Raw genomic sequence first — 26,255 nt, forward strand, 5'->3', positions numbered from 1 at the left:
CACCTGCGTCACATCATTTCTGCAAGGCAGGCATCAGCGTAGATACTAGCACATTGGTGGGAATTGCAACACCAGCTAGTGTCCTGGGGCACATTGGAGAGGGCACTTCACAATCACTGGAGGAGCTGGCAGAGACAGAGAGTGCCGATGGCGCCAGCAGCCGGAGGACTGCAGGGGACTAGGCACATGCTGAGTTGGGATACGATCATGTATCTCTGGAGTGGTCCGCGACGCAGTAGCTGCAGGAAATGCGGTGAGGTGTGCGGGAGCGTCTGGCAGTGTTCCATGAGACTATGCTTCGCTTGGTGTCCGTGGTGGGTCAGTGATGCAATGAGCCTCATGGTGGAGCGTCATGCTTCCTCCATGGAGTGAGTGGCAACTCTCGTGGAAAGGGGCTTCCAGGAGAACTAGCAGCTTCTCCTGGGGTTATGCTCGGACCTGCAAGCCCTCACAGCGCCAGTGGCCACAGCTGGTCATTGCCAATGTGGGAGATGGTGTGGGCTTCAAGCTTCCCAGCTCGTTGCCCATCCATCGACAGTGAGCAAGGAGGTCCGGGACGACCTCATGTCGGCGGAGCAGCTGCCTGTCATACCTGCGGGCTCCTCTCATGGCGCTCCAGATGAGGGCAAAAGCTACTCCGCCCCTCTCCCAGTGACCGCTTCATCGGGTGAGGCTGTGATGACTGGGGAGATGCCAGCTGTGGACCTGACAGATCCCTCCCAGGCGGGGCCAGCACAGGCTTGGCGGGCCAGAGGACGGCCACCAAGGTCAACAGGACAGCAGAGTCAGCGGGTTGTCTCACAAGCCACGCTGAGCGATGGGGCGGCAACAAGACATAGCACCCGTAAATGTAAGCATAAGGCACCCTAGGCACACCATGGGTTTCTCACTAGTGCTTGTGTGTTGGCCCTAGATTAGGGAATTATTATTTGTTTATGGTTGAAAAACGTTTTGTTTTCATTTTGTGTGACCTTATGATAGAGAAAATTAAATCCAGATGTGTTACCATGGTTGACGGCGGCTCCTTTATTCTGCATTTGTACGTTTTACATACATGTCATGAGTTTTTGAGTGGACATTGAGGTTTATGTCCAAAGCCCTTAGTTGCAGCTGATGAAGTGGCAGATCTAGCACTTAAGTGCTGACTATGGAAGCGCCAGGCAAGGCTGGTCCTCCTGTTCCATTTGTGTTGAGCTGGCTGAAGGTTCGTTGGATTAAAGTGTTCCAGGTGTCGCTGCCTCCTTGGTGTAGTCCCAGGTCAACGTTTAGCCCCTCATCATTTCCCTGTGCCTCCTCATCCTTATAATCAGTGCCGGACTCATCGTGTGCAGCCGCATCCACTGTGTCAACTTCTTCATTGTCCACTGCGCACCCCCCTTTCCAGCGCAAGATTGTGGAGAGTGCAGCACTATCACTGAGACAGGATCTGGGGAATACTGGAGTGCGCCCCCTGAGCAGTCCAGGCATCGGAAGCACATCTTGAGAAGACCGTTGCTTCTCTCCACCACAGCCCTTGTGGAGTCGTGGCTCCTATTGTAGCGCTGCTCAGTTTCTGTTCTTGGATGGCGGAGAGGGGTCATGAGCCACCTTCTGAGAGGATAGCCCTTGTCACCCTGCAGCCATCCATCAAGCCGAGCCGGCGCACTGAAGAGCTCTGGCACCTGGGAGTGTCTGAGGATGTAAGCGTCATGGGAGCTGCCTGGGTACCTTGCACAGACTTATAGAATCTGCATCCTATGATCACACACTATCTGCACGTTCATGGAGTGGAAGCCTTTCCTGTTGACGAAGGCACCGGGCTCACTTGCTGGCGCCTTGATGGCCACATGTGTGCAGTCTATAGCACCCTGGATGCAGGGGAAGCCAGCAATGGCTGTGAAGCCTCTGGCTCACTGTGTCTGGCTTGCCTGGTCCCAGCAGAAGTGGATGAAGGTCAATGAATGCCTGAGTAGAGCATCTGTGACCTGCTTGACACAAGTGTGGACAGCTGATTGGGAGACAACACAAAGATCACCCACCGAGCCCTGGAAGGAGCCAGAGGCATAGAAGTTGAGGGCAACTGTGACCTTCAGAGTCACTGGCATGGGGTGTCTGCCCACACAGTTAGGAGAGAACTCAGGGCTAATTATCTGACAAATGTAGCTGACTGTCTCCCTTGACAGTCAGAGCCTCCTTCGGCACTGCACCTCAGTCATATTGAGGTAGCTGCTTTGCCGCCTGTATACCCTGGCAGCAGGATAGTGGCTTCTTCTGCGGCCCCTTCCACCTTGGACCAACTCTTGGTTCTGCACCCCTCGTGCCTGCGCCTGTACTCCCAAACGTGGCTCCCCCGGAGGCTGATTGTACACTCCTGGCTGCATCCTTATTCTTGCCCTCCCTTCCTCCTCAGAGGAGCTGCCTCCAGTGGACATGTCAGAACCCATACCCAGGCTAAAGGGAGGCCTCCGGAAAGCTGCAGGCCTGATAAAGGTTACTGACTGCAGAGTGCTGACTCGAAGGTTAAAAGTACACAGAAAACTGCTGGAATTCGTTCTGAACTGCTACAAATCACACAGTTAAGTTTAAAAAACTTACTGCAATAAATATTCACAAACCAGATTGACAACCCCACTGAGTCCTCTTATCCCGCCCGTGGATTAGTTTTTAAAAAGTCTCTTACCCACCTGCCCGCTGCGCCCATGCACCAACCCGCACAGGCGCCTGTAAATCAGCATCGACTGCCAATTTAAGGGTCTTAACTAGCCCGTTAATTAATGGCAGGCACGCTTCGAACTTCATCGCGCACCCGCCCAGGGAAATATCACGATGGTGACATCAGGACGCTCGCCTAACGTCACCGCGTGTCATTTTACGCGCTGACATGCGGGGCCCGCCCCCCGCACGTTAAGCACAAAATTCTGCCATAAAGGCTTTTCTCCTCACTACTTACGACACTGCCAATTTTCGTGTCATCTGCGAACTTACTGATCATACCTCCTATATTCACGTCTAAATCATTAATGTGCACTGCAAACAGCAAAGGTTCCAGCAGTACACCGCTTGTCACAGGCTTTCAATCGCAACAACCTTCGACCATCACCCTCTGCCTCCTGCCACTAAACCAATTTTGGATCCAATTTGCCAAATTGCTCTGGATCCCATGGGCTCTTACCTTCTTGACCACTCTCCGATGCAGGACGTTGTCAAAGGCCTTACTGAAGTCCATGTAGACTACTTCAACTACACTACCCTCATCTACACAACCAGTCACCTCCTCGAAAAATTCAATCAAACTTGTTAGAATGATCTCCCCCTGACAAAGCTCTGCTGACTATCCCTGATTAATCCCTGCCTCACCAAGTGGAGATTAATCCTGACCCTCAGAGTTTTTTCCAATAGTTTCCCTACCATTGATGTTAGAATCATTGGCCTGTAATTACCTGGTTTATTCCTACCACCCTTCTTGAATAATGGTACCACATTCGCTGTCCTCCAATCCTCTGGCACCTCTCCTGTGGTCAGAGAGGATTTGAAAATTAGTGTCAGAGCCCTTGCAATCTCCTCCCTTGCCTCACACAGCAGCCTGGGATACATTTCATCTGGGCCTGGAGATTTATCCACTTTTTAGCCTGCTAATACCTCCTTCTTTTCAATGCTACTTTGTTCAAGTATATCACAGGCCCCTCCCTGATTTTTACACCTATATCGTCCTTCTCCACAGTGAACACAGGTGAAAAGTAGTCATTTAAAACCTCACCAACGTCCTCCGGCTCCACACATAGATTGCCACTTTGATCCCTAATGGGCCCTACTCTTTCCCTGGTTACCCTCTTGCCGTTAATATATTTATAAAATGCCTTGGGATTTTCCTTTAACTTGCCTGCCAGTGTTTTTTCATGTCCCCTCTTCGCTCTCCTAGTTACTTTTTTAAGTACCCCTATACACTTTCTATACTCCTCTAGAGCTTCTGCTGTTCTCAGCCCTCTGTACCTGCCAAAAGCTCCTTATTTTTCCTTATCTAATCCTCTATATTCCTTGACATCCAGGACATGTTGGTCCTACCCTTCACCTTTATGGGAACATGTTGGCCCTGAACACTCACTATTTCCTTTTTGAATGACTCCCACTGGTCTGATGTAGACTTTCCTACAAGCAGCTGATCCCAGTCCACTTTGGCCAGATCCTGTCTCATCATATTGAAATTGGCCTTCCTCCAATTCAGGACCTTTATTTCCAGTCCATCTTTACCCTGTTCCATAACTACCTTAAATCTTACAGACTTATGGTCACTATCCCTAAAATGCTCCCCCACTGACACTCATAACTTGCCCGGGTTCATTCCCTAAGAATAAGCCCAGTACTGCTCCTTCTCTTGTAGAAATTTCTATGTGCTGGCTCAAAAAGCTCTCCTGGATGCACTTAAAGAATTCCACTCCCTCTAAGCCTTTCACACTAAGAATATCCCAGTTAATATTGGGTTGACATCACCTATTATTACCCTACTATTTTTAAACTTCCCTGAGATTTCTACCCATACAGCCTTATTTGAGGAACCTCCTAAGATACCATCCCTCCTTACTGCAGTAATTGATTCCTTGATCAATAGTGCAATACCACCTCCTCTTTTACACTCCACTGAGTCACACCTGAAGATTCTATACCCTGGTACATTGAGCTGCTAGTCCTGCCCTTCCCTCAACCATGTCTTTGTGATAGCAACAATACTGCCGCCATTCCACCAGTATTGGCCTCGGTGCGTTGGCATGTTAGCACTATCACCTCAGACTGAAGGTCCATTGTGCCTTGTAATCTGAGGAGTGCAGCGGACATCCCTTCCTGATTTTCCCAAGCTTGCCTTTGCAGCTATAGCCACTAAGACATGACTGAGTCCAGAGGCTTATCATCTGACTTGGACTCAGCAGACTTCTAGCCTCCAGCAGTCCTCTGAGTGCCAGAGACCTGGAATGTCCCTGCCGACACCTGCTGTGGATCAGACAATGTGATGTGCTCACCAGATTGTGATCCTGAGGCTACTCTAAAGTTAGGTCCAGCCGTGGCGTGCATCTCTGCACTGGTGGAGGGAGTGGGTGAGCGCTGTGATGAGTCTTCAATGAAAGTGCCTTCAGATTCCTCTTCAGAGGTTTCTCTAGGGCTTGATTGGAGGCCCTGGGTTGTGGACTCCGTCAGTTTCCCAGATGTGCCTGCGAAAGCAAGGAGAGATAATTAGTGCAAGGCAGGGGACTGCGGAGCAGGACACATCACTCACAGCATGGTGGTCTGATGGATGTTGCACTGCTGGATCCTCACTTGTTAGAGCAGCGCCGATCTCAGAGTCAGCACAGGACCGGTTCCGACCATAGCTGGCCAGCTGTTTGGCTCTATTTCCATGAGGACCTTGATTTCAGGCACTCCTCCACCTGTCTACAACCTCTCTCTGTTGTTGTCCTGCACGAATAGAGATGGCGAGAGTGTAAGAAGAATGTCTGCCAGGCCAGATGATAAGTATGCCTGGCCTATGTGGGTGGTGCGTGGTCCCATGGACAAGAATGAGGACAATGAAGGTGTGTATGAGAGAGTAAATGGTGATGTCCCTTGAACTGGCAGCGAGTGAGGTCCCTATAGATGTGTGATGAGTTTGTGAGTTGACAATGATGAGAAGAGTGACTTAACCTGGCAGAACGGAGGAGATCATTCATCCTTTATCGGGACTGGGTGGCTGTCCTCTTTTGTAGGGTGATGGCGCTGTCCACCGCTGCCACCTCCCATGCTGGATTGGTGATGTTGCTGCCCCTCCTGCGGCCAGAGTGGGGTTGGACATCACGACGGGCCTCCACTGTGTCCAAAAGGTCCTCAAGGGATGCGTCATTAAACCAGAGGGCTGCAATCTTCTTGCCTTTCTGGGCCATGTCTTCTTTGCAGGAGTCCTTGCTTGGAAGCACTGAGAGGTGTCCGCGCAGCCTCACTGTGTTTGTGAGGCACTCAGCATGAGGAAGCGGTGAGATAATGGCGTTGCAGGCAAACGAGAGCCCACCCGCCATCAAAATGGTTGTTTCCCGGGAATGCATGATTAATGAGGCAGGACTGGGATGATACGATGTGAAAAGCCACCATTGCACCTGATGGGTAAAACGTCCTTTTCCCCACTCACTACCGTACTTAGTGCAAATCTCGGATGATTCCGCCCAATATTTCAGTGGTCAGAGGGCAAACAAGTTTTTGTTTCACATGCAAATTCTTATTCAGGTATGTTTCAAAGTATCTTGATCAGCTTTGTAATGCAGCACAGCTGACCCAATCTTACTGGTAACTGAGGTTAACACAGACGCACATTCCAATAGGAATCACAGGACTGTTACCAGGATTGGGAATGTCGCCTGATTTCCACCCTTTACCAGGGCAGGCAGGCCAATTCTGGCACTCCTACTGTCATTCAGGCCGAGAATAGTTAACTCAGTGTACACAAGTGATCAAACCTGAGACCTTCTGTTTTGTACAGTTCAGCTACATACTGCCCTTTTCCATTATCATTGGGGCCACTGAGGGCACATAGCTTAACATAATCTAATCAAAGGGAAATTGACTAACAACTTCTCTTGTAGTATTAATGGTTACGATATTTTGAAGCTTTTAAAGTGATGTAGATAAAGTTGTGGAAATGTGTTTTTTTTGGGATGTAGAAACATGGGAACATAGAAAATAGCCACAGGAGTAGGTCATTCAGCCCTTTGAGCCTGCTCCACCATTCAATATGATCATGGCTGATCCTCTATCTCAATGCCTTACTCCTGCTTTCTCTCCATACCCCTTGACGCCTTTGAAGTCCAGAAATCTATTTATTTCCTTCTTAAATTGATTTGGCCTCCTCAGCCTTCTGTGGTAGAGAATTTTCTCCTCACCTCAGTCCTAAATGGCCTACCCTGTATCCTGAGATAGTGACCCCTTATCCTGGACGCCCCCAGCCAGAGGAAACTTCATTCCTGCATCTAGTCTGTCCAGCCCTGTCAGAATGTTATACGTTTCAATGAGGTCCCCTCTCATTCTTCTATACTCCAGTGAATACAGGCCTAGTTGGCCCAATCTCTCCTCATATGACAATCCTGCCATCCCAGGAATCCGTCTGGTGAACCTTCGCTGCACCTCCTCTATGGCAAGTATATCATTGCTTAGGTAAGGAGACCAAAACTGCACACAATACTCCAGGGATGGTCTCACCAATGCCCTGTATGGCTGCAGTAAGACAGCCTTGCTCCTGTGCTCAAGTCCTCTCGCAATGAAGGCCAACATACCATTTACCTTAACTGCTTGCTGCACCTGCATGCTTGCTTTTGGTGACTGGTGTACAAGGACACCCAGGTCCCTTTGTACATCAACATTTCCCAATCTATCACCATTTAAATAATACTCTGTCATTCTGGTTTTCCCACTGAAGTGGATAACTACACACTTATCCAGATTATACTGCATCTGCCATGTTTTTTCCCACTCACTCAACCTCTCTAAATCGGCTTGAAGCCTCTTAACCCCCTCCTAACTGCTCATATTCTCACCAAGTTTCATGTTGTCAGCAAACTTGGAAATATTACATTTGGTTCCCTCATCCAAATCGTTGATATATATTGTGAATAGCTGAGGTCCAAGCACTGATCCCTGTGGTACCCCACTAGTCACTGCCTACCACTCCAAAAAAGACCCATTTAATCCTCCCCTGTTTCCTGTCTGATAACCAATTCTCAATCCATGCCAATATATTAGCCCCAATCCCATGTGCTTTAATTTTACCCACTAACCTCTTACGTGGAACCTTATCAAAAGCTTTCTGAAAATCCGAATACATCACATCCGTTGGTTCTTCCTTATATATTCTGCTAGTTATGTCCTCAAAAAAACTCCAGTTGTTTGTCAAACATGATTTCCCTTTCATAAATGCATGTTGGCTTTGTCTAATCCCGTTGATATTTTTTAAGTGTCCTGTTATTACATCCTTTATAATAAACTCTAGCATTTTCCCTATTACCGATGTTAGGCTAACCTGTGTGTATTTCCATGTTTCCTCCCTCCCTCCTTTTTTAAATAGTGGGGTTATATTTGCCACCCTCCAATCTGCTGGGAATGTTCCAGAATCTATAGAATTTTGGAAGGTGACAACCAATGCATTCACTATTTCCATGGCCACCTCCTTTAATACCTTGGAATGTAGATTATCAGCCCCTGGGGATTTATCAGCTTTCAGTCCCATTAATTTCTCCAGCACTATTATTTTTATAATATTAATTTCCTCCAATTCGTCCTTCTCACTAGATCCTTGCTTCCCTCGTATTTCTGGAAGTTATTTGTGTCTTCCTCCGTGAAGACAGAACTAAAGTAGTTGTTCAATTGATCAGCCATTCCTTGTTCCCTATTATAAATTCTCCCATTTCATACTGTAAGGGACCTACATTTGTCTTCTAGAATCTTTTTCTTCTTACACAATTTTGGAACTTTTACAGTCTGCTTTTATGTTCCTTGCAAGTTTACTCTCATACTCTATTTTTCCCCTCTTAATCAATCTTCTTGGTCCTCCTTTGTTGAATTATAAACTATCCTAATCCTCAGGCTTGCTACTTTTTCTAGCAACTTTATATGAAGTTAGATCTTTGGGTTGTCTTTAGATCTAATACTATCCTTAATTTCTTTTGTTAGCCATGGTTGGGCCGCTTTTCCTGTTATGCTTTTGCACCAGAAAGGAATGTTTAACTGTTGCAATGCATACATTTGTTCTTTAAATATTAGTCATTGACTGTCCACCGTCATGTCTTTTAATGAGGGTCCCCCCCCCCCACCAATCTATCTTAGCCAACTCACTCCTCATACCTTCGTAATTTCCCTTTAGATTTTTGACCCTAGTTTCAGATGAGACTACTGCACTTTCCATCATAATGAAGAATGTTATGGTCACTGCTCCCTAAAGGACCCAGCACAACATGATTATTGCACAATACAAAATCTAGGATACCCTGTTCCCTAGTCGGTTCCTCAAAATACTGGTCGACAAAACCATCGTGTACACACTCCAGGAATCGATCTGTCACAGTATTATTGTAAGGGGAGGCAGTGATGTAGTGGTATTGTCACTGGACTGGTAATCCAGAGACCCAGAGTAATGTTCCAGGGTCCTGGAAGATTGGCTGATTTTGAATTCAATAAATATCTGGAATTAAAAGTCTATTGATAACCATTGTCAACTGTCAGAAAAGCCCACTAAAGTTCTTTAGGAAGGAAACCTGCTGTCCTTACTTGGTCTACTGTTTGGATGGCTATAGACAATGCCCACTAATGTTTTCTGCCCCTTGTTGCTTCTTAGCTCCATCCAGACTGATTCTAGATTTTCTGACTCAATATCCTCTCTCACTATTGCATCCTTAACCAACTACGCATGCCACCTCTTCTTCCTTTTTGCCTGTCCTTCCCAAATATCGAGTGCCCTTGGATATTCAATTCTCAGCCTTGGGCACCATGCAGCCACGTAATTAGAATCATATAGTACCCATTTCCATCTATTTGCGATGTTAATTTGTCTACTTTGTTGCGAATTCAGATAGAGTGCTTTTAGACTTGTCTTTTTAACAGTTTTACATATTTGTTTTGTACTATGGCCCTATTTGCTGCCAGTCCTTGTTTCCTCTGCCTTCCACTTTTGCTTTCTACTTTTGTGTCTTTCATTCATATTTTGTTTCCCTCTCTTGTGTCTCTCCGCTCAGGTTCCCATCCCTGCAAGGAAACTGGTCCTGGTGCTGCTGGGGTGCAACCCATCCAGCTTATACAAGTCTCATCTTCCCCAGAACTGGTCCCAAAGCCTCAGGGATCGAAATCCCTCCCTCCTACACCATCCCTCCAACCACGCATTCATCTGGTCTATTCTCCGATTCCTGATCTTGCTAGCATGTGGCACTGGGAGTAATCCAGAGATTACTGCCTTTGAGGTCCTGTGTTTTAATTTCTTTCCGAGCTTCATTCTGCTTTCAGGACCTCATACCTCTTTTTACCTATGTCGTTGATACCAATATGGACCATGGCCTCTGTCTGTTCACCCTCCCCCCTTTGGAATGCCCTGCAGCCTAACATCCTTGACCCTGGCACCAGGGAGGCAACATACCATTCTGCTGTCACCTTTGCGGCCACAGAAACGTCTATCTGTTCCCCTTTTGATAGAATCCCCTGTCACTATTGCTCTCCCACTTTTTTTTTCTCCCTGCCCCGTGCAGCTGAGCCACTCATGGTATCACAGACTTGGCTCTTGCTGCACTCCCCGGAGAAACTACTCTTGCTGCATTCCCCTAAGAAACTATCTCTCCCAGTAGTATCAAAATGGAAAAAACTGTTAGAGAGAAAGATGGACCCTGGGGACTCGTGCACTACCTGCCTTGTGCTTTCATTCTGTCTGGCAGTCACCCATTCCCTTTCTGCCTGTGCAGTCTTTACCTGTGGTGTAGCCACCTCACTGTATGTGCTATCCATGAAGATCTCATCCTTGCGGATGCTCCACAATGACTCCAGCCGAAACCCAGATTTTGAGTAGCTACAGCTGGAGACACTCCTTGCGCATGTGTCGCCCTGGACACTGGAATTATCCCTGACTTCCCACATGGCATAGTAGGAACATTCCATTTGGTCGAGCTGCCCTGCCATCACTTAGCCTTAAATTACTCCCTTTACTTTTACTAATATTAAGGACAAAAGAAATACTTACCAGGTCCTACTTACCAAGGCCACCACTCTTCTTACTGAGGAAAGGTAGAAGATGAAAGAATCACGTCCTTCCCTTTTCACTGAACTCCCTCATTCACTAAACTCCAACTTAAGCACTCTAATGCAGCCCAAAGCAGCACTCAGTGCAGACAAGATAGCACTATAGACGGTCTGCTTTTATGCTGTCTTAATCCAGCTTCTGAATCTAGCTCCTATTTAAACCAGTTAACTAATTAACGAGCTGTAGCTGCAAGCAGAGCGTCTATAACTCCTGTTTTTAGGCTGGACTAAAACTCACCTTCTTCCAACCCAAGAGCAACTTTTAGTTAGTTGCTTAATTAAAGAAAGAATAGACTTTAGATAGAAATTAAGCTTTAAAAGTCCCTCTCTCCAACTTATGCACTTTAATGCAGCCCAAAGCAGCACTCCAGTACAGCGTGAAGCTCTTTTTTTTTTAATGAGAGTTTCAGTTTGCTGCTATGGAATCTCAGAAAAATTCTGCACTGGGCCTCAACACCATACCTAATATTTAATGAAAACATGTTTTAATGTCTTTTTATTCATTTCAGAGTTTAGTTGTACACAAATTATATTAGCACTGTATGGATTGGTTGTGTCATTACAGTCATAAAGAATAATTCTGAAATATTCATTGTGTTGAATTAACATTTTTTAATTTGTTATTGCATGCACTATATTGACATTAATGCATTTAATAAAGATTCTCAGAAATAACAGCATCACATCATCATAGTTACACAACTGTTTAAGCAGCAAGGTCTGTTACCAATTTTTAATCTGTCAATTTTCCTATCTACCCCAAGGAGAGAACAGAAAAGGCACGTTAACAAATCTGGAAGTTAGTGGCACCATTTACTAAAGAACTGAGAAAGGATGAAAGTGAGTCAAAACGCATGGTGCAGGATGCCAGAGAGGCCGGGAACAGTAAATAATGGAGACAAATCAAGAGGTAGTTCATTCTGAATTTGAATACTGAAACTGTAGGAAGAAAAGAGTCTTATGTATGCTGCGTTAGCTGTTCTTAACATGAGATGCAGTAGGAGGAAAATAGGGAGTCTCACAGTTTAGAGGCTCTGGAAAAGAGTAAGTAACAGAAGGATTACTCTTGCACCCTGGCTAGAGTCATAACAGAAACAATGGTGTAAGGCAAAATGCACAGGATCTAATGAAAGTCAAACAGATTAAGCCAATCCGATTCATTCCAGCGTGGGACGAGTGGGGAGGGGGTGGGGTATGAAAGACTGGTTGTTTCTAACCCATTTGATGTATCTCACTGAGCATAACTAACTTGGGGAAATGTAATGGATATTATATACCATGACTTTCAGAAAGCTTTTGACACGGTTCCTCGCTAGAATGTTTAGCAAGAGAAATACCAATTAGACAGCTGTAACCACTGGAGATCCCAAGAGATTGAACCATGATATTCGTGATATATATAATGATGTTGTGCAGTTCATCGATAAATTAAAATGTCTGTTTGTGGTGAGACAGCGTGAAGTTCTCAAGAGAGAAATATTATTTAAAGAGATTCACAAATAGCTAGGAAATGGCATAAGAACAAAACAAACAAAAACAATACACAGCATAGTAATAATCAGTTACCAATTTGAGGATGCAATGAATTAAGTGAGATTATTTGTCTCTAAAGAGAAAATGTTGCATTTACAATTGTTGTTAAATGATTTGTTTGCTTGTCTCCACACCATGCCTTACCTCACTGAGCAAGGGAAGGATTTATTTGAAACATACTTACACTTTTGCCACAAATGTTTCAAGAACACGGGTTTCATCAGTAAGGCTCAAAACCTCAGATATTCGGACATAAACCTGAGGGAGAAAAAAATATATAATGAGGAATTTTAGGTCAAAATTATGCAAAAATGAATTTACAATTAATTCATGGATTTGTAATTGAAAGGTTGAAGTTTGCAAGTCAGAAGCATGGACATTAGTTTCAATTTTGAGTACAAATATATTCTGAGGTCAGGCTGGAATTTTCCTCACCTATAAGTGAAGAGCCCAGAAAGCTGTTCAGTATCTGAGGCCAGCAAAGATGGGTAGCAATCAGCTGTGGTTACTTGCAACTCAACAACTCGTATTTATATAGCACCTCTAATGGAGGAAAGCCACCCAAGCCACTCCACAGGAGTGTAATTAGACAAAATATGACATCAAGCCAGATATAGGGCAGTATTTAATGCAGATGATGGGGGCCTCGCCCGCACGCTGGAGGGTGCCCAACATTGCTTCCTTTAGGGAAGGCCCATTGAATTAGTGGTCAGTGGCAGGCCTTCACAGGGCTGAGGGCCCCAGGGGTGGAAGTCACATCTAAGAATTGCCTACCAATCAGAGGCCAACAGCTGTGCAACATGGGCAGCACCAGTGGGAGGCCCTGGATTGCTGAGGGACCCCAAGCCAAAGTTGAGGGCAAACAAATGCAGCTGAGGAAACTGAGTACAGACTTGGAGTTTGATGAGAGTGGCAGTTCAGTGAAAGGGGGAGTGGGAAACAGGGTGTTTGTTTCCTTTTTCTATCTTTTTCACCCTGTAGGAATTGGTTCTTACTTTACTATAGGGAAAGGAGCTAGTTGTTTGATGAGTAGTTGGTAAGTGGGTAAGTTTTATCTATCCCGAAGGTTTAAAAAGCACACAAATTCTTAGTAAAGTTAAATATATAAAAAAACTACATAAATAAGTGAATACCATATTTAACTAATTATTTAAAACACAATAAGGATGGCAGGCCAAGTGATGTGTCAAGGTTGCAACATGTAGGAGCTCCTGGATAACATTGTGATCCAGGGCAAACACGTCTACAGTAAATGTTTGCAATTTGAGGAACTTCAGCTCAGAGTCTTTGAGCTGGAGGCTGAGCTGCAGACTCTGCGACACATCAGGGAAGGGGAAAGTTACCTGGATGCTTTGTACCGGGAGGCAGTCACACCCCTGAGGGTAGAGTGTTCTGATTTGGTCAGTGGTCAGAGACAGGAGGGTGTGACTGCGAGTGAGGCAGACAAGGGGACCCAGAGGACAGGAGTGCAGGAGTGTGAGTCTCTTCAATTGTCCAATAGGTTTGAGGTTCTTTCAGCTTGTTTGGATGAGAGTGGCGGCTGGAAGGTGGATAAACAAACTGACCACGGCACCATGGTACAGGAAGCCATTCAAGTGAGGGGAGCAAAACGGAATGTACTGACAGCAGGGGACAGTATAGCGAGACAGATTGACACTGTTCACTGCAGAAAAGAGCGAGAGTCCAGGTGGCTGGGTTGCCTGCCCGGTGCCAGGGTTCGGGACATATGCTCAGGGCTAGAGAGGAACTTGAGGTGGGAGGGGGTGGATCCAGTTGTTGTGGTCCTTGTAGGTGCCAATGACATAGGCAGAACTAGGAAAGAGGTTCTGCATAGAGAGTATGAGGAGCTAGGCGCTAAAATGAAAAACAAAACCTCAAAAGTTACAATCTCTGGATTATTACCTGAGCAGCATGCAAATAAGCATAGGCTCCATAAAATTAGAGAGATGTATTAGTAGCTCAAAGACTGGTATGGGAGAAGTGGGTTCTGGTTTGTGGGGCACTGGCACCAGTATTGGGGAAAGTGGGGGCTGTACTGTTGGGACAGTCTACGCCTGAACCATGCTGGGACCAGTGTTCTTGTGAGCTGCATAACTAGGAAAGTAGAGAGGGCTTTAAACTAAATAGTGGGGGAAAGGGATCAAATATGGAAAGATGTAGTACATCGAAGAGTAGAGATAAGGTAAGAGAGGAGAATAGTAATATGGGAAATGAGGGTGGGAGAATGGCAGGAAGGGACAGAGAGAAAAAAACCTAAGAATGCACAAATAATCAAGACTAGGTGTTACAAGGATAACAAAAAGACTAAAGGCAACTAGCATTAATAACAAAGTGAACAAATTGATAGTGCACACTGAAGTAAATAAATATGATCTGATAGCTATTACAGAGACCTGGCTGCAGGATGACAAGGATTGGGTCCTGAATATTGAGGTGTGTAAGACATCCAAGAAGAATAGGATGCTAGGTAAAGGTGGAGTGGAAGCACTGTTAATCAAGGACGCCTTTTGTGCAATAGTTAGAGATGACCTTGGATCAAGAGATCAGGATATAGAATCGGTTTGGTTGGATAGGGGAAAGAAGTTGCAGGTGGGTGTGCTCTACAGGCACCCTAACAGGACAAAGTATACAAGAAGAAATGTTGCGTGCTTGTGATAAAGGGATGGCAATAACCATCGGTGATTTTAATTTACATATAAACTGGAAAAATCAGGTTGGCAGAAGTAGCCTGGATGTGGAGTTCATAGAATATTTTTAAGATAGTTTCTTAAAGCAGCACATTCTGGGACCAACCAGAGGATAGGTTACTTTAGACTTGGTATTGTGTAATGTGCCAGGATTAATTAATGACCTCAGAGTAAAAACACCTCAAGGTAGCAATGACCACAATATGATTGAATTTTACATCCAGTTTGAAAGGTCTAAGACCAATATTTTAAACTTAAGTAAGAACAACTATGTGGGCATGAAAGCTGAGCTAGCTGACATGGGCTGGGATACTAGGCTAGGGGATAGATCAATAGAGAAGCAGTAGCAGACATTTAAGGGGATATTTTGGAATACTCAGAGGAAGTATGTTCATACTATAAAGAAAAAGTCTAAAGGGAAGACGCACCATCTGTGGTTAACTAAAGAAGTTAGGGAAAGCATCAAATTTATGGAAAAAAAACGTATAACTGCGCAAGATGAGTGGCTGGTCAGATGATTGATCAGAATATAAAGAACGGCAGAGAATGACTAAAAGGTTAATCAGGAGAAATAAATTAGAGTATGTGAGGAAGCTAACTTGAAATGTAAAAATGGATAGCAAGAGTTTCTACAGATATTTAAACAGGAAAAGAGTAGGTAAAGTGAATTTTGGTCTTCTAGAGAGTGAGAATGGGAAGTAGGTAATTAGGAAATGGTGGATGAAATGAACAAATATTTTGCTTTTGTCTTCCCTATAGAGGATATGAAAAACATTCCAGTAATAGCTATAAATCAGGAGGTAGAGGGGAGAGAGGAACTTGGTGAAATTACAATCACTAGGGAATCAGTACTGAGCAAGCTGATGGAGTTGCGGGTTGACAAGTCTCGGGGTCCTGATGGATTCACCCTAAGGTCTTAAAAGAGGTGGCTAATGACGTAGAAGATGTGTTGGTTTTAATTTTCCAGAATTCGCTAGGCTCTGGAAAGGTTCCATCAGATTGGAAAGAAGCAAATATAACACCTCTATTCAAGAAGGTAGGGAGGCAGAAAACAGGCAACTATAGACCAGTTAGCTTGACATCTGTCATGGGGAAGGTGTTAGAATCGACCACAAAGGTTATAGCTGGGCATTTAGAAAAACTCAAGGTAATCGGGAGTCAGCATGAAAGGGAAATCATGTATAACCAATTTATCAGAGTTCTTTGAAGGAGTAACATGTGCCGTGGATACAAAGGAGCCTGTAGACGTACTGTACTTGGATTTCCAGAAAGCATTTGATAAGGTACCACATCAAAGGTTACTGCGGAAAATAAAAACTCACAATGTATGGGGTAACATATTAGCCTGACGAGAAGATTGCTTGGTTGACACAAAACAGAAAGTATGCATAAATGGGTCTTTGTCTAAGTGGCAGAATGTGAAGAGTGAAGTCCACAGGATAATGTGACAAAATGTGTAGTTGTTCCCTTTGACAGGAAGAATAAAAAAGCAGAGTATTACTTAAATGGAGAACCGCTGCAGAATTCCAAGGTGCAGCGGGACCTTGTTGTTCTTGTGCATGAGTCATAAAAAGTTAGTATGCAGGTACAGTACGTAATCAAGAAGGCTAATGAAATGCTATCCTTTGTTATGAGAGAAATTGAACATAAAAGTAAGGATAAAAACAAAAAAACTGCGGATGCTGGAAATCCAAAACAAAAACAGAATTACCTGGAAAAACTCAGCAGGTCTGGCAGCATCGGCGGAGAAGAAAAGAGTTGACGTTTCGAGTCCTCATGACCCTTCGACAGAACTTGAGTTCGAGTCCAGGAAAGAGCTGAAATATAAGCTGATATTTCAGCTCTTTCCTGGACTCGAACTCAAGTTCTGTCGAAGGGTCATGAGGACTCGAAACGTCAACTCTTTTCTTCTCCGCCGATGCTGCCAGACCTGCTGAGTTTTTCCAGGTAATTCTGTTTTTGTTATAAAAGTAAGGATGTTATGCTTCAGCTGTACAGGACATTGGTGAGACCGCACCTCAAATACTGTGTGCAGTTTTGGTCTCCTTATTTAAGGAAGGATATAAATGCTTTGGAGGCAGCTCAGAGGAGGTTTACTAAGTTGATACCTGAATGAGCAGGTTGTCTTATGAGGATAGGTTGTACAGACTGGGCTCATTTCCTTTGGGGTTTAGAAGAGTGAAGGGTGATTTGATTGAAGTATATAAAATTCTGAATGGTTTTGACAAGGTGGGCATGGAAACAATGTTTCCTCTTGTGAGTGAGTCCAGAATTTGGGGGCACTGTTTTAAAATTAGGGGTCGCCCTTTTAGGACAGAGATGAGGATAATTATTTTCTCTCAGAGGGTTGTGCAACTTTGGAACTCTCTGCCTCAAAAGATGGTGTAAGCAGGGTCACTGAATATTTTTAAGGCAGAGATAGATAGATTCCTTTTAGGCAAGGGTATCAAAGGTTATCGGGGGTCAATGGGAATATGGAACTCGAAACATGATCTTATTGAATGGCAGAGCAGGTTCGAGGGACCAAATGGCCTACTCCTGCTCCTATTTCTTATGTCTGTATGCTCATATGAGTGATGGTGGGATGGGGATCGTGAGGTGGGGGAGGTCATAGAGGAGAGGGCGTCGGCAGCAAAGGCAGAGGGACAGCTCTCAGCCATCTGATGTCAGGTCCCTCTACTAGGCACTGAGTGCCTTTGAATGCCAGTGATGGCTGAATGAAGCCCTTAAGTGGGCATTAATTGCCGACTTAAGGGCCTCAGTTGGCATTGGGCAATTGATTTGATAATTGAGACTTAATTGGGCAGAAGCGGGAAGGCGGTGGGATCCTCACTTGTCACCCTCCTGCCTAATTAATACTTGTTTTGGGGGAGAGCATTAAATTCCACCCTTAGATATATTCGGGCAGGTAACAGAAAGCTTAGCCCAAATAATGAGTGTCTTAAAGGAGGAAAGAGGTAGAGAGAAAGATTTAGGGAGGAATTCCCAGAGCTCAGGGCCTAAAGAGTTAAAGGCACAGCCACTAACAGTGAGGCGATGGAGATAAGCAAGAGGCCAGAATTGAAGGACTGCAGAGCTCGTGGAAGAAACTAACTTATTAGCTTATTTTTCACTAATTTAATTTTCCCTTAGGTATCAACATCACACTGTGTCAGCTCTATGTACATTGGGGGATCTGTTAGCAGTTTTGACCAGGTCCAGCAAAATACGTGAAAATATTTCCCCAAGTTCCTCTTTATTCATGGGTGTGGGTCAGGAATCTGGCCAGGAAAACTGAAAAGCTCACCTGCATCCATATGTTGCTGAGAATTTTACTGTTAACACAGTGCTAAAAGAACTGTCTGTTCTGCTGCCATTATCAAGATCAAGTATGAAGTTTAAGATGCTGACTTTAACTGATTGGAGTTATATCACACCTAATGCAAAGCTGAAGCTTTGTCAGTAAGGTCACAGACCTGAAGCATATACTTTTTCTCTCTCTATAGATGCTGCCAGATCTGCTGAATATTTGCAGCATTTCTGTTTTTATTAAAGTTTTGTGGGACTGTGTAGTCTCACATCACTTGCCTAAATTCAATTGGGATGACTTCATATTCAAATGTTGGTTTGACATTTGTCAGTGCTTGTTTCAAAGCATCTATTACAGTAAAGTGCAGATCATACTGAAACAATTTCCAACAATTACCCAACCAATATGAAAAGAAAAAAAAAAGGACTATCTCTGTCATTTTCTGTCTTGCAACCAATTCTTGAGCAGTACAGAAACTTAGGAATAGACAGCCTGTTCAACTTCTTGGATGAAGAGAAACATAGAATGATACAGCTTGGGGGAGACCCATTGTGTCTGTACTTGACAGGTCTATAAAACAGCTAATAATAGAATAAAAGGTCTTTAAAAAATTAATAGATCTAATGACCAATGAAACGTGGGTGTATCCAAGTCTGTGCAGTCAAGCTTTTAATAAAAATAGAAAATGCTGGACGATGCAGCAAATCAGTCACCATCTTAGTAAAGGATGTAATCAATTAGAGGTGAAGTTACGAAAGCTCTCAATCTGAAATGTCAAACTGTCATTTTCTCCTTTCAGATGCTGACTGATCCTCTGTGCATTTCCTGCACTTAAATATTTCTGATTGCCAGATTCTGCAGTTTCTTCTTTTTAATCTCTGTACAATCTTTTAATTTTGTATGTAGGAAATTATATTTTAAAAAATGACAATGTGGTGACTTACAGGGGAAATTATTGGTCATTAGTTCCAGAATACATCCTACATCATGTACTTGATTTCCAACTAAACAGGTATATTAGCAGGCTATTGAAACCAAATCAAATACATATATGCGGTCTTAATTTTGCCATTCAAAAATGCAAGCCCTACCAGGGAACAGAGCTGCTACAGTAAAGCAGCATGCAAAACAGAAGTTTAAAAAATACAAGGTAACAATGAAGCAACCTTTTAATCCACAATCATCCTTGTAACTATTTCCAATCCTTTTATTGTCTATTAGTCTGGATACCCATGATCCCATCAAATACCATGTCAACCCTTTCATCCCATGGGCTCTCCTCTACCGCTGGGACTCCACACAATGGGCTTGAGTGACAGGCATGATTATTAGCTCCTAAATCCATTTATCTGCCCCATTGAACAGTAAATTGAGGCACTCGTTAACAATGACAACAACCTTCTTTTGTTTCTCCTGTTCAAGCATTAAGTGAGGTATTTTTTAATTTACTCAAAGTGAAACCATTTGTTCCTATGAATATGTATGTAGCACAGTTTTAAACGGATCTAATCCATTTAAATGAGTACCATGTAGCAATAGCTGCCTATTAAGTGGATATAAATGAAGAGAAACAAATTCTACCTACATGGGCTTGGCTAATAGATTAAAATATATATTAGAAAATATTAGACACTGATCAGGCAGCGATGCACATTTCATATTCTTAAATAGTGTTGTTTTTCATGCTCATCGTCATTTATTTATTTAACTTAAAGAGGAAACTTTTTTAAAAAAGTGACAGCAGTCATTTCATTTTTTTTGTCTCTAATCAGAGTAACACAAAGCCAGTGCTTCACGTGTTCTAAAAAGCATTACTTGTTTAAAAAACAATCACAGTGCAAGTCATGTTTCAGTGCTGGGAACGGCTCACAAATCAAAAGGAAATTATTTACAGTGTCTGTGATATTTCAGGTTTAAAAGAAAAGCAGAAAATGCTGGAAATACGCAGCAGGGTTGTCAGTATCTGAGAGAGATAAGGCAGGGTAATGTTGCTTCTGGGCAGGCCCAATAAAGAATCTCCAGATGAAGCCTTTTCCCTCAGATGCTGACATGCCCATATATTTTCAGCTCTTCTTTCACATTTCTAATATGTGCAGTTTGTTTTTAAATCAGCAGTGTGCCAGTTTGGCTCAGTTGGTAAAATTCTCCCCCAAATCAGGTGGGTTGTGGGTTCAAGCTTCACTTCAGCATATTGTCCTGGCTGACACTCGAGGCAGTAATGAGGGAGTGCTGCATCATCAGAGGTTAAATTAAAGCCCCAACTTCCTATCCAGGCAACCCAATATTAAGGATCCCTGAAGACCTGTCCATTGTTCAAAGGTTAAAGGCTTTGCCAGTGTCCTGCCTAACATTCCTTCTTCAACAACTCCACCAAAAAAATGGACTAATTTCTCATTCCTGCCATTGCTATTTGTGTGTTGTTTGCAAGAGAGCTGCTATTTTTTTTTTGACATGTAATAACATTGACAGCAACTCGAAAGGAACACATTTGGTGTGAAATTCTTTGCTATGTCTTGATAAATATGATGGAGTGATGCATAAATACAAGTTCTTTTTTTCTCCATGAAGATTTAAGAAAACATCTGTGAAAAATCTTAATGCTTGTATTAATTCCTGTATATCTCGACATTACACTTTTTCTAGATTCATCTGAGAAAATATATCTCATTGCTAAATGGTCAATTGCTAATAAGTTCTGAATTGAATTCAGGACCTCAACCAGAGGAGAAAAATCACAACGCGCAAACAGATTTAAAACACATCAGTATCTGCAAAGCCAGGCTTGCTAATGACCATACAATTATTTACGCTTTACAACAACTTGCATTTATATAGCACTTTAAATCAGTAAAATATCCTAACGTGCCTTGCAGAAACTTCATCAAACAAAATTTGAGACCAAGCTACATAAGGGGATATTAGTGCAGATGACCAAGAAAGGTAGAATTAAGGAGCATCTTAGAGAAGGAAAGAAAGGTAGAGAGGCTGAGAGGTTTAAGGCCTTGGCAGCTGAAAGTACAGTCACCAATGGTGGAAAGATATAAATCTGAGATAGGCAAGATGCCAGAATTGGAGGAGCTCAGATTTCACAGAGGATTGTGGGATTGGAGGAGATTGCAGAGATAGGGAGGGAGGAGAATACAGAGGAAAAACAACAACAAGAATTTAAAATCCAGACAGTGCTTAACTGGGTGCTTAATGCAGGGTCGAGAGCAAGTGTGTGCTTATGGTGGCGGGGCGGCAGTGGGTGAGAAACGTGGTGTGGAAATGGGGGAATAGGACTTGGTGCAAGTTAAGATAAAAGCAGCAAAGTTTTGGAAAAGTTGAAGTTTTTGGAGGGTAAGCAAGGTGGCTGGCCATGAGTGTACTGGAATAGTCAGGCTGAGAGATAATAAAGATAAGGATGAGGGTTTAGCAGGAAACAAACTGGGACATGGGCAGAGTCAGGTGATATTATGGAGGTGAAAACAGGTGATCTTAACGATGGAACGGGTAAGTGGTTGGAAGCTCACATCGAAGTCAAATATGACACCAAGGTTGCGAACAGCCCCAGACAGCGATCAAGGAGAGGGGTGGAGTTGATGGCTGGGAAATAGAGTTTATGGCAGGGACCAATAACAATGACTGCGGTCTTTGCAATATTTAGCTGAAGGAAAAAATTCTGCTCTTTGAGTTCTGGATATTGAAGCAGTCATTTTTTTTATTTTAGTTTAGGGACAGTTAAATCTATGCTCTAACATTTCAAGTCTTGCCAACATTTCCTTGGCAGTTGTTGTGAAGTGGACATGTAAATGCTGTAAAATGCTCTTTAATGGAAAGCATTATTCAACTTTGCTGAATTGCTAATGGGGTGACAAACACAAACTAGAGAGAACACAGGATTCATTTCAATAATTGATAATCGCAGCTCATACTGCTGACTTCTGAGTTCTTCAGGCTATTTCCTTTTTGAACTCATTAAAACTACCCTTTCTTAACACACCAGTGTAACTCCAACATACACCGGATGCCCTGGTTCCTGCTGCCTGCAATATCAGAAACACAAACTAAGGAAAAGTTACTGCACCAATTGATGGCCAGTCAAACTTCAGATACAATGTTCCATCCTTTAATTGCTATGTACTTTTAATTCATGTGGTGATCCTCACACTTCATTGGGGAAAAAGTTAACATATGAAAATTCTGCAAGGGGAAGGTTATAGCTATTAATGTGAAAGACTGCACTAAAATGCAGGAAGACAAACAAACTCGCGGAGTGGGCACATAAACAGCAACTGAAATTCAATATAGCCAAGAGTGAAGTGGTTCATTTTGGTAGGAGGAAAAAGGAGGCCTCTTACTTCTTGGAAGGTAAGAATTTATATAGGCTGAAGGAGAATACATATACATAAATTACTAAAGGTAGCAACACAAGTCAATAAAATCATGAAAAATGCAAAACAAAGTACTGGGGCTAATTTCTAGAGGAACCAAAGATAAAAGCAGGGAGTTAATGTTAAATTTGTAAAGAATCTCAGATCACACGATGTACGGTTCTGAGATGGAACTTTATGAGTGCCACAGGGATGGGAGTTGGGGCAGGGCGGGGCGGTTGGTGCAGGGGTCTTGCCCACCAGTTGGAGAACTGGTGGGAACCCCATGTCACTTATCTCTTGGAGGCCTGATAAAATTACCAGGTAATCCGGTACTTTCCTGGACAATGTCGCATCCCACCAAATTAAGTAGGGCAGAAATCCTGCTCCCGAGAGCCAATCAGAGGCTAGCTACTCTGCGGAACCAGCAACGCCATGAGGAGCGGTGGCCTCTGCCACTATTATACTTGGGCTGGCAGAAGGGAACAGTGATGGATCCCCACATAGAGGTCAGTGTGGATGGGATGAGGTTCACCAGCCGGATTATGGCAATATTCAGAAATAAGGGCTGAGGGTGGCTTCCTGTAGGAACACTCACACCCCACCCCCCTCCCCAATGTCATGTCCCTCGATCAGGCACGGAGTGGCTGTGAATGAAGGGCTTTCTCCTCGGTAGGCCAACAGGGTTTACTGGGTTGCCTCCCTAGCTGGCAATTCCCCTTCCCACTGCTAGTTAAATCTAGAGGTGGCAGGGTGAGGCCCTTAAGTGGCTACTTAATGGCCTCAATTGGCCTCTGACAGGAAGGCTGTGTTCCATTCTCCCTGCCCTGAGCTTGATTGGGGGGAGTTGGGAAGGTGAGGATGTCCCAATCCAACATCTTCAAATGGCCCTTCCGCCTCTGAACTCGCCTCGGCAAAGACATTAAATTCCACCCCTGGTCTCCATATACCAAAAAGGAGTTCAAAGCACTGAAGAAAGCGCAGAAAAGATTTACAAGAGTATTACCAGTATTAAAAGGATGCAGCCATCAGGAAAGACTGGACAGTCTGGGGCCCTTTACTCTAGGAAAAAAAGAAGAATGAGCAGAGACCTGATTGTGCTCTTTTAAATTATTAGGTTTGATAGGGTGGAACTTGGATAAACCAATTCCACTTGTGGTCGAGCCCAAAACCAGAACGCATCAATATAAGATAGCCAGTCACAAGTCGGAAAGAATTTAGGAGGAATTTATTTAACATGGAGAGTGGTGAGAATATGGAATTCAATGACAGATGGAATGGTTGAAATAGATAGCATTGCATTTAAGGGGAGGCTTGATCTACAGAAGGGAACAGACAGACATAGGGACAGGGTGGGAAGTGGATCATGTGGAGCATAATCATTTGTATAGACCAGTTGGTCCAAATGGCCTGTATCTGTGCTAATTAATTAATATATCTAATTATTTAATAATAATGTAATTATTTAATATATAAAACCATGCTAGGACAGTTGGTGATACTTCCTGAATCAAACCTTTTCACAATATCTCCCAATGGCACTGTGCCAAAATCAACAGTTCAATACATATACGCTGCATGCACGCCTATTTTTGATTATCATCCTCTTGAGTAAACTCTGCTGACATAATGTGCTTTTCATTTAAATCTATCCTATGCTCCGCCTCTGCAAACACAGCTTACAAAATACACACAAGGTGACTAAACTTCGTAGGCTTTGGTAATTCACATCAATGATGTTCAATCTTGATTAGAAGCCTAGTAAGAGAACAAAATAGTAGCTAAAATACAGGATGGAAGATGGAATATTTACCAGGGCCTGTTAGAAAATCTCAGAAATGATTAGACCATGGCTTGTGACAATGGTGGTTGTATTGTATTTCCTCCATTGTCCCGAGGGCAGCAGACACTGTATCCACCAATTGCACTCTGTTACACCAGCAATTTCAACAATACTCTGGGGTGCACCAGGCAGGAGCTAATTGTTCTACATTGCCAAGCTTCTGAATCCTGCCAGCTCTGGCTGTAATTATAGACATCTGTCACTGCTAGCCACTCAGCGGTAACCGTAACATCAATATACAACAATAACACTGAAATGCCTCCAGGCGCTGCATGGAGACCTGAAACGAGAGTCGGGCAATCATCTGCTTTCTTCAAACTATCTGTCAAATGCTCCCAGCCACAAATTGCTCTCTTTGTGTCCTTAGGATAATCTGTTGATTTATTGTACATCTTCTAATATTTACAGCCCAACCTGCTTCCTTCAGTGCTGGAGTGCTTTGCAGCATTGCTTAAAGCAAACTCATTTGCTCGAGCAGCACTCAGAAAAGGTGCCATTAGTCTTGGGCAGGGTTCGGAAATCTTTATCCTTGTACAGAATGCACATTTGAAAATCTTTGACTGGAAAGCTGTACATGCTGAGAATAAAAAACTTATAAATGCAATACATATTTTCAGGGCACTGATTAATATTCTCTTATAGGGTTAATCACTTGATATTTGCTTTTTGATGACTGCCCTCATAAACTCAATACATTTCACTTTATACAGGGAGTGCTATATTGTCTTTATAGTCTTAACTTTTTAAAGTTAAAATTGGCAAAATTACATCCAATCATTGTTTGCTCTGTCATTAAACAACATGATACACGTGAATTTTGAAAATTGCAGATGGCATTCAGATTGAAGGGAATCATGTCCTTTTTTTCTTAGATGTGCATGCAATACAGCAAAACGAGTTTGGTTGCAATGCCTAATTGCTGTGGCCAAAATTGCACTTTCACTTTTATTAATCCTGCAGTGCACTGATTAACACAGGATCTGGTGCTCAGCCAGTTGGCACTTGAAGCGTATGAGGTCCTGTGGTGCTGGGAATCTTGCAAAATTGTCCTTGTAAGCTTTTGCATAATAAGGCAGAACTCTTAGGTTGCAACATCCATGGAGATCAAGCTTTGAGAAAGCTACACAATTTTTGTTTGCTTTTGTAACCAAGGGATTGCAGTAACAATCTTACACCAGTGATTCTTGAAAACAGGCACTTTAAAAAAAGTACAAATCATTTTATTACTTCCTTTGTAAATTAAATTAAAAATATTTATGATCCACTAGTGAAGCAGGTCATGAACAGATTGTTTTAAATGACATATAAAAAGGTCAAATTAACACAATTAAAGCATAAGAATAATTATTACAGTTCAAAATATGTTAATTTTGGGTCCTTGAGGATCACCATATTTTTAAAATTTCTTGTGGCTCGTCCTTTGATGGTGCATCTTCAGAAGCACAGTTGAGACATTTGAAGATTGTTTTTGCTTTTGCATTAAGTACCAGCATGCCTCCGTTTAAATAAAAAACACATTGAAATAAGTAACTATCTCTAAATGTGCACTAGTGAAGTATAACTTTGGTACTGTGAACTTTGTGGTTCTTATAGTGAGTGTGCCGGTGCTTCCCCACAACAGGCACCTATGTCTCAGTACCAAACACTCCCAGGTCAGGTCAGGTCAGGTCAGGTCAGATCAGCATGGGTTACATGCAGATTAAAATCCCCTCTGTACTTGCCCAAACACAGTACTTTAACTATAACCTCAGAAGAACAACCCTGCTGCACCGATGTGACATCTATGA

The 26,255-nt window shown here is 43.3% G+C and overlaps 1 protein-coding gene across 1 annotated transcript in view; it reads right to left on the reverse strand.

Moving 5' to 3' along the window:
• The window catches only part of LOC121281476 (ran-binding protein 17-like), a gene marked incomplete at its 5' end in the record, with an annotated part of 1,080,904 nt that overhangs the window by 563,312 nt on the left and 491,337 nt on the right, over positions 1-26,255 (reverse strand). Inside the window, one exon of the mRNA XM_041194421.1 lies at positions 12,482-12,555. Within this exon, the coding sequence (XP_041050355.1) occupies positions 12,482-12,555 (74 nt within the window). The remainder of the gene's footprint in view (positions 1-12,481; positions 12,556-26,255) is intronic.

Source organism: Carcharodon carcharias, chromosome 8 (assembly GCF_017639515.1).
Source record: "Carcharodon carcharias isolate sCarCar2 chromosome 8, sCarCar2.pri, whole genome shotgun sequence".
Lineage (NCBI taxonomy): Eukaryota > Metazoa > Chordata > Chondrichthyes > Lamniformes > Lamnidae > Carcharodon > Carcharodon carcharias.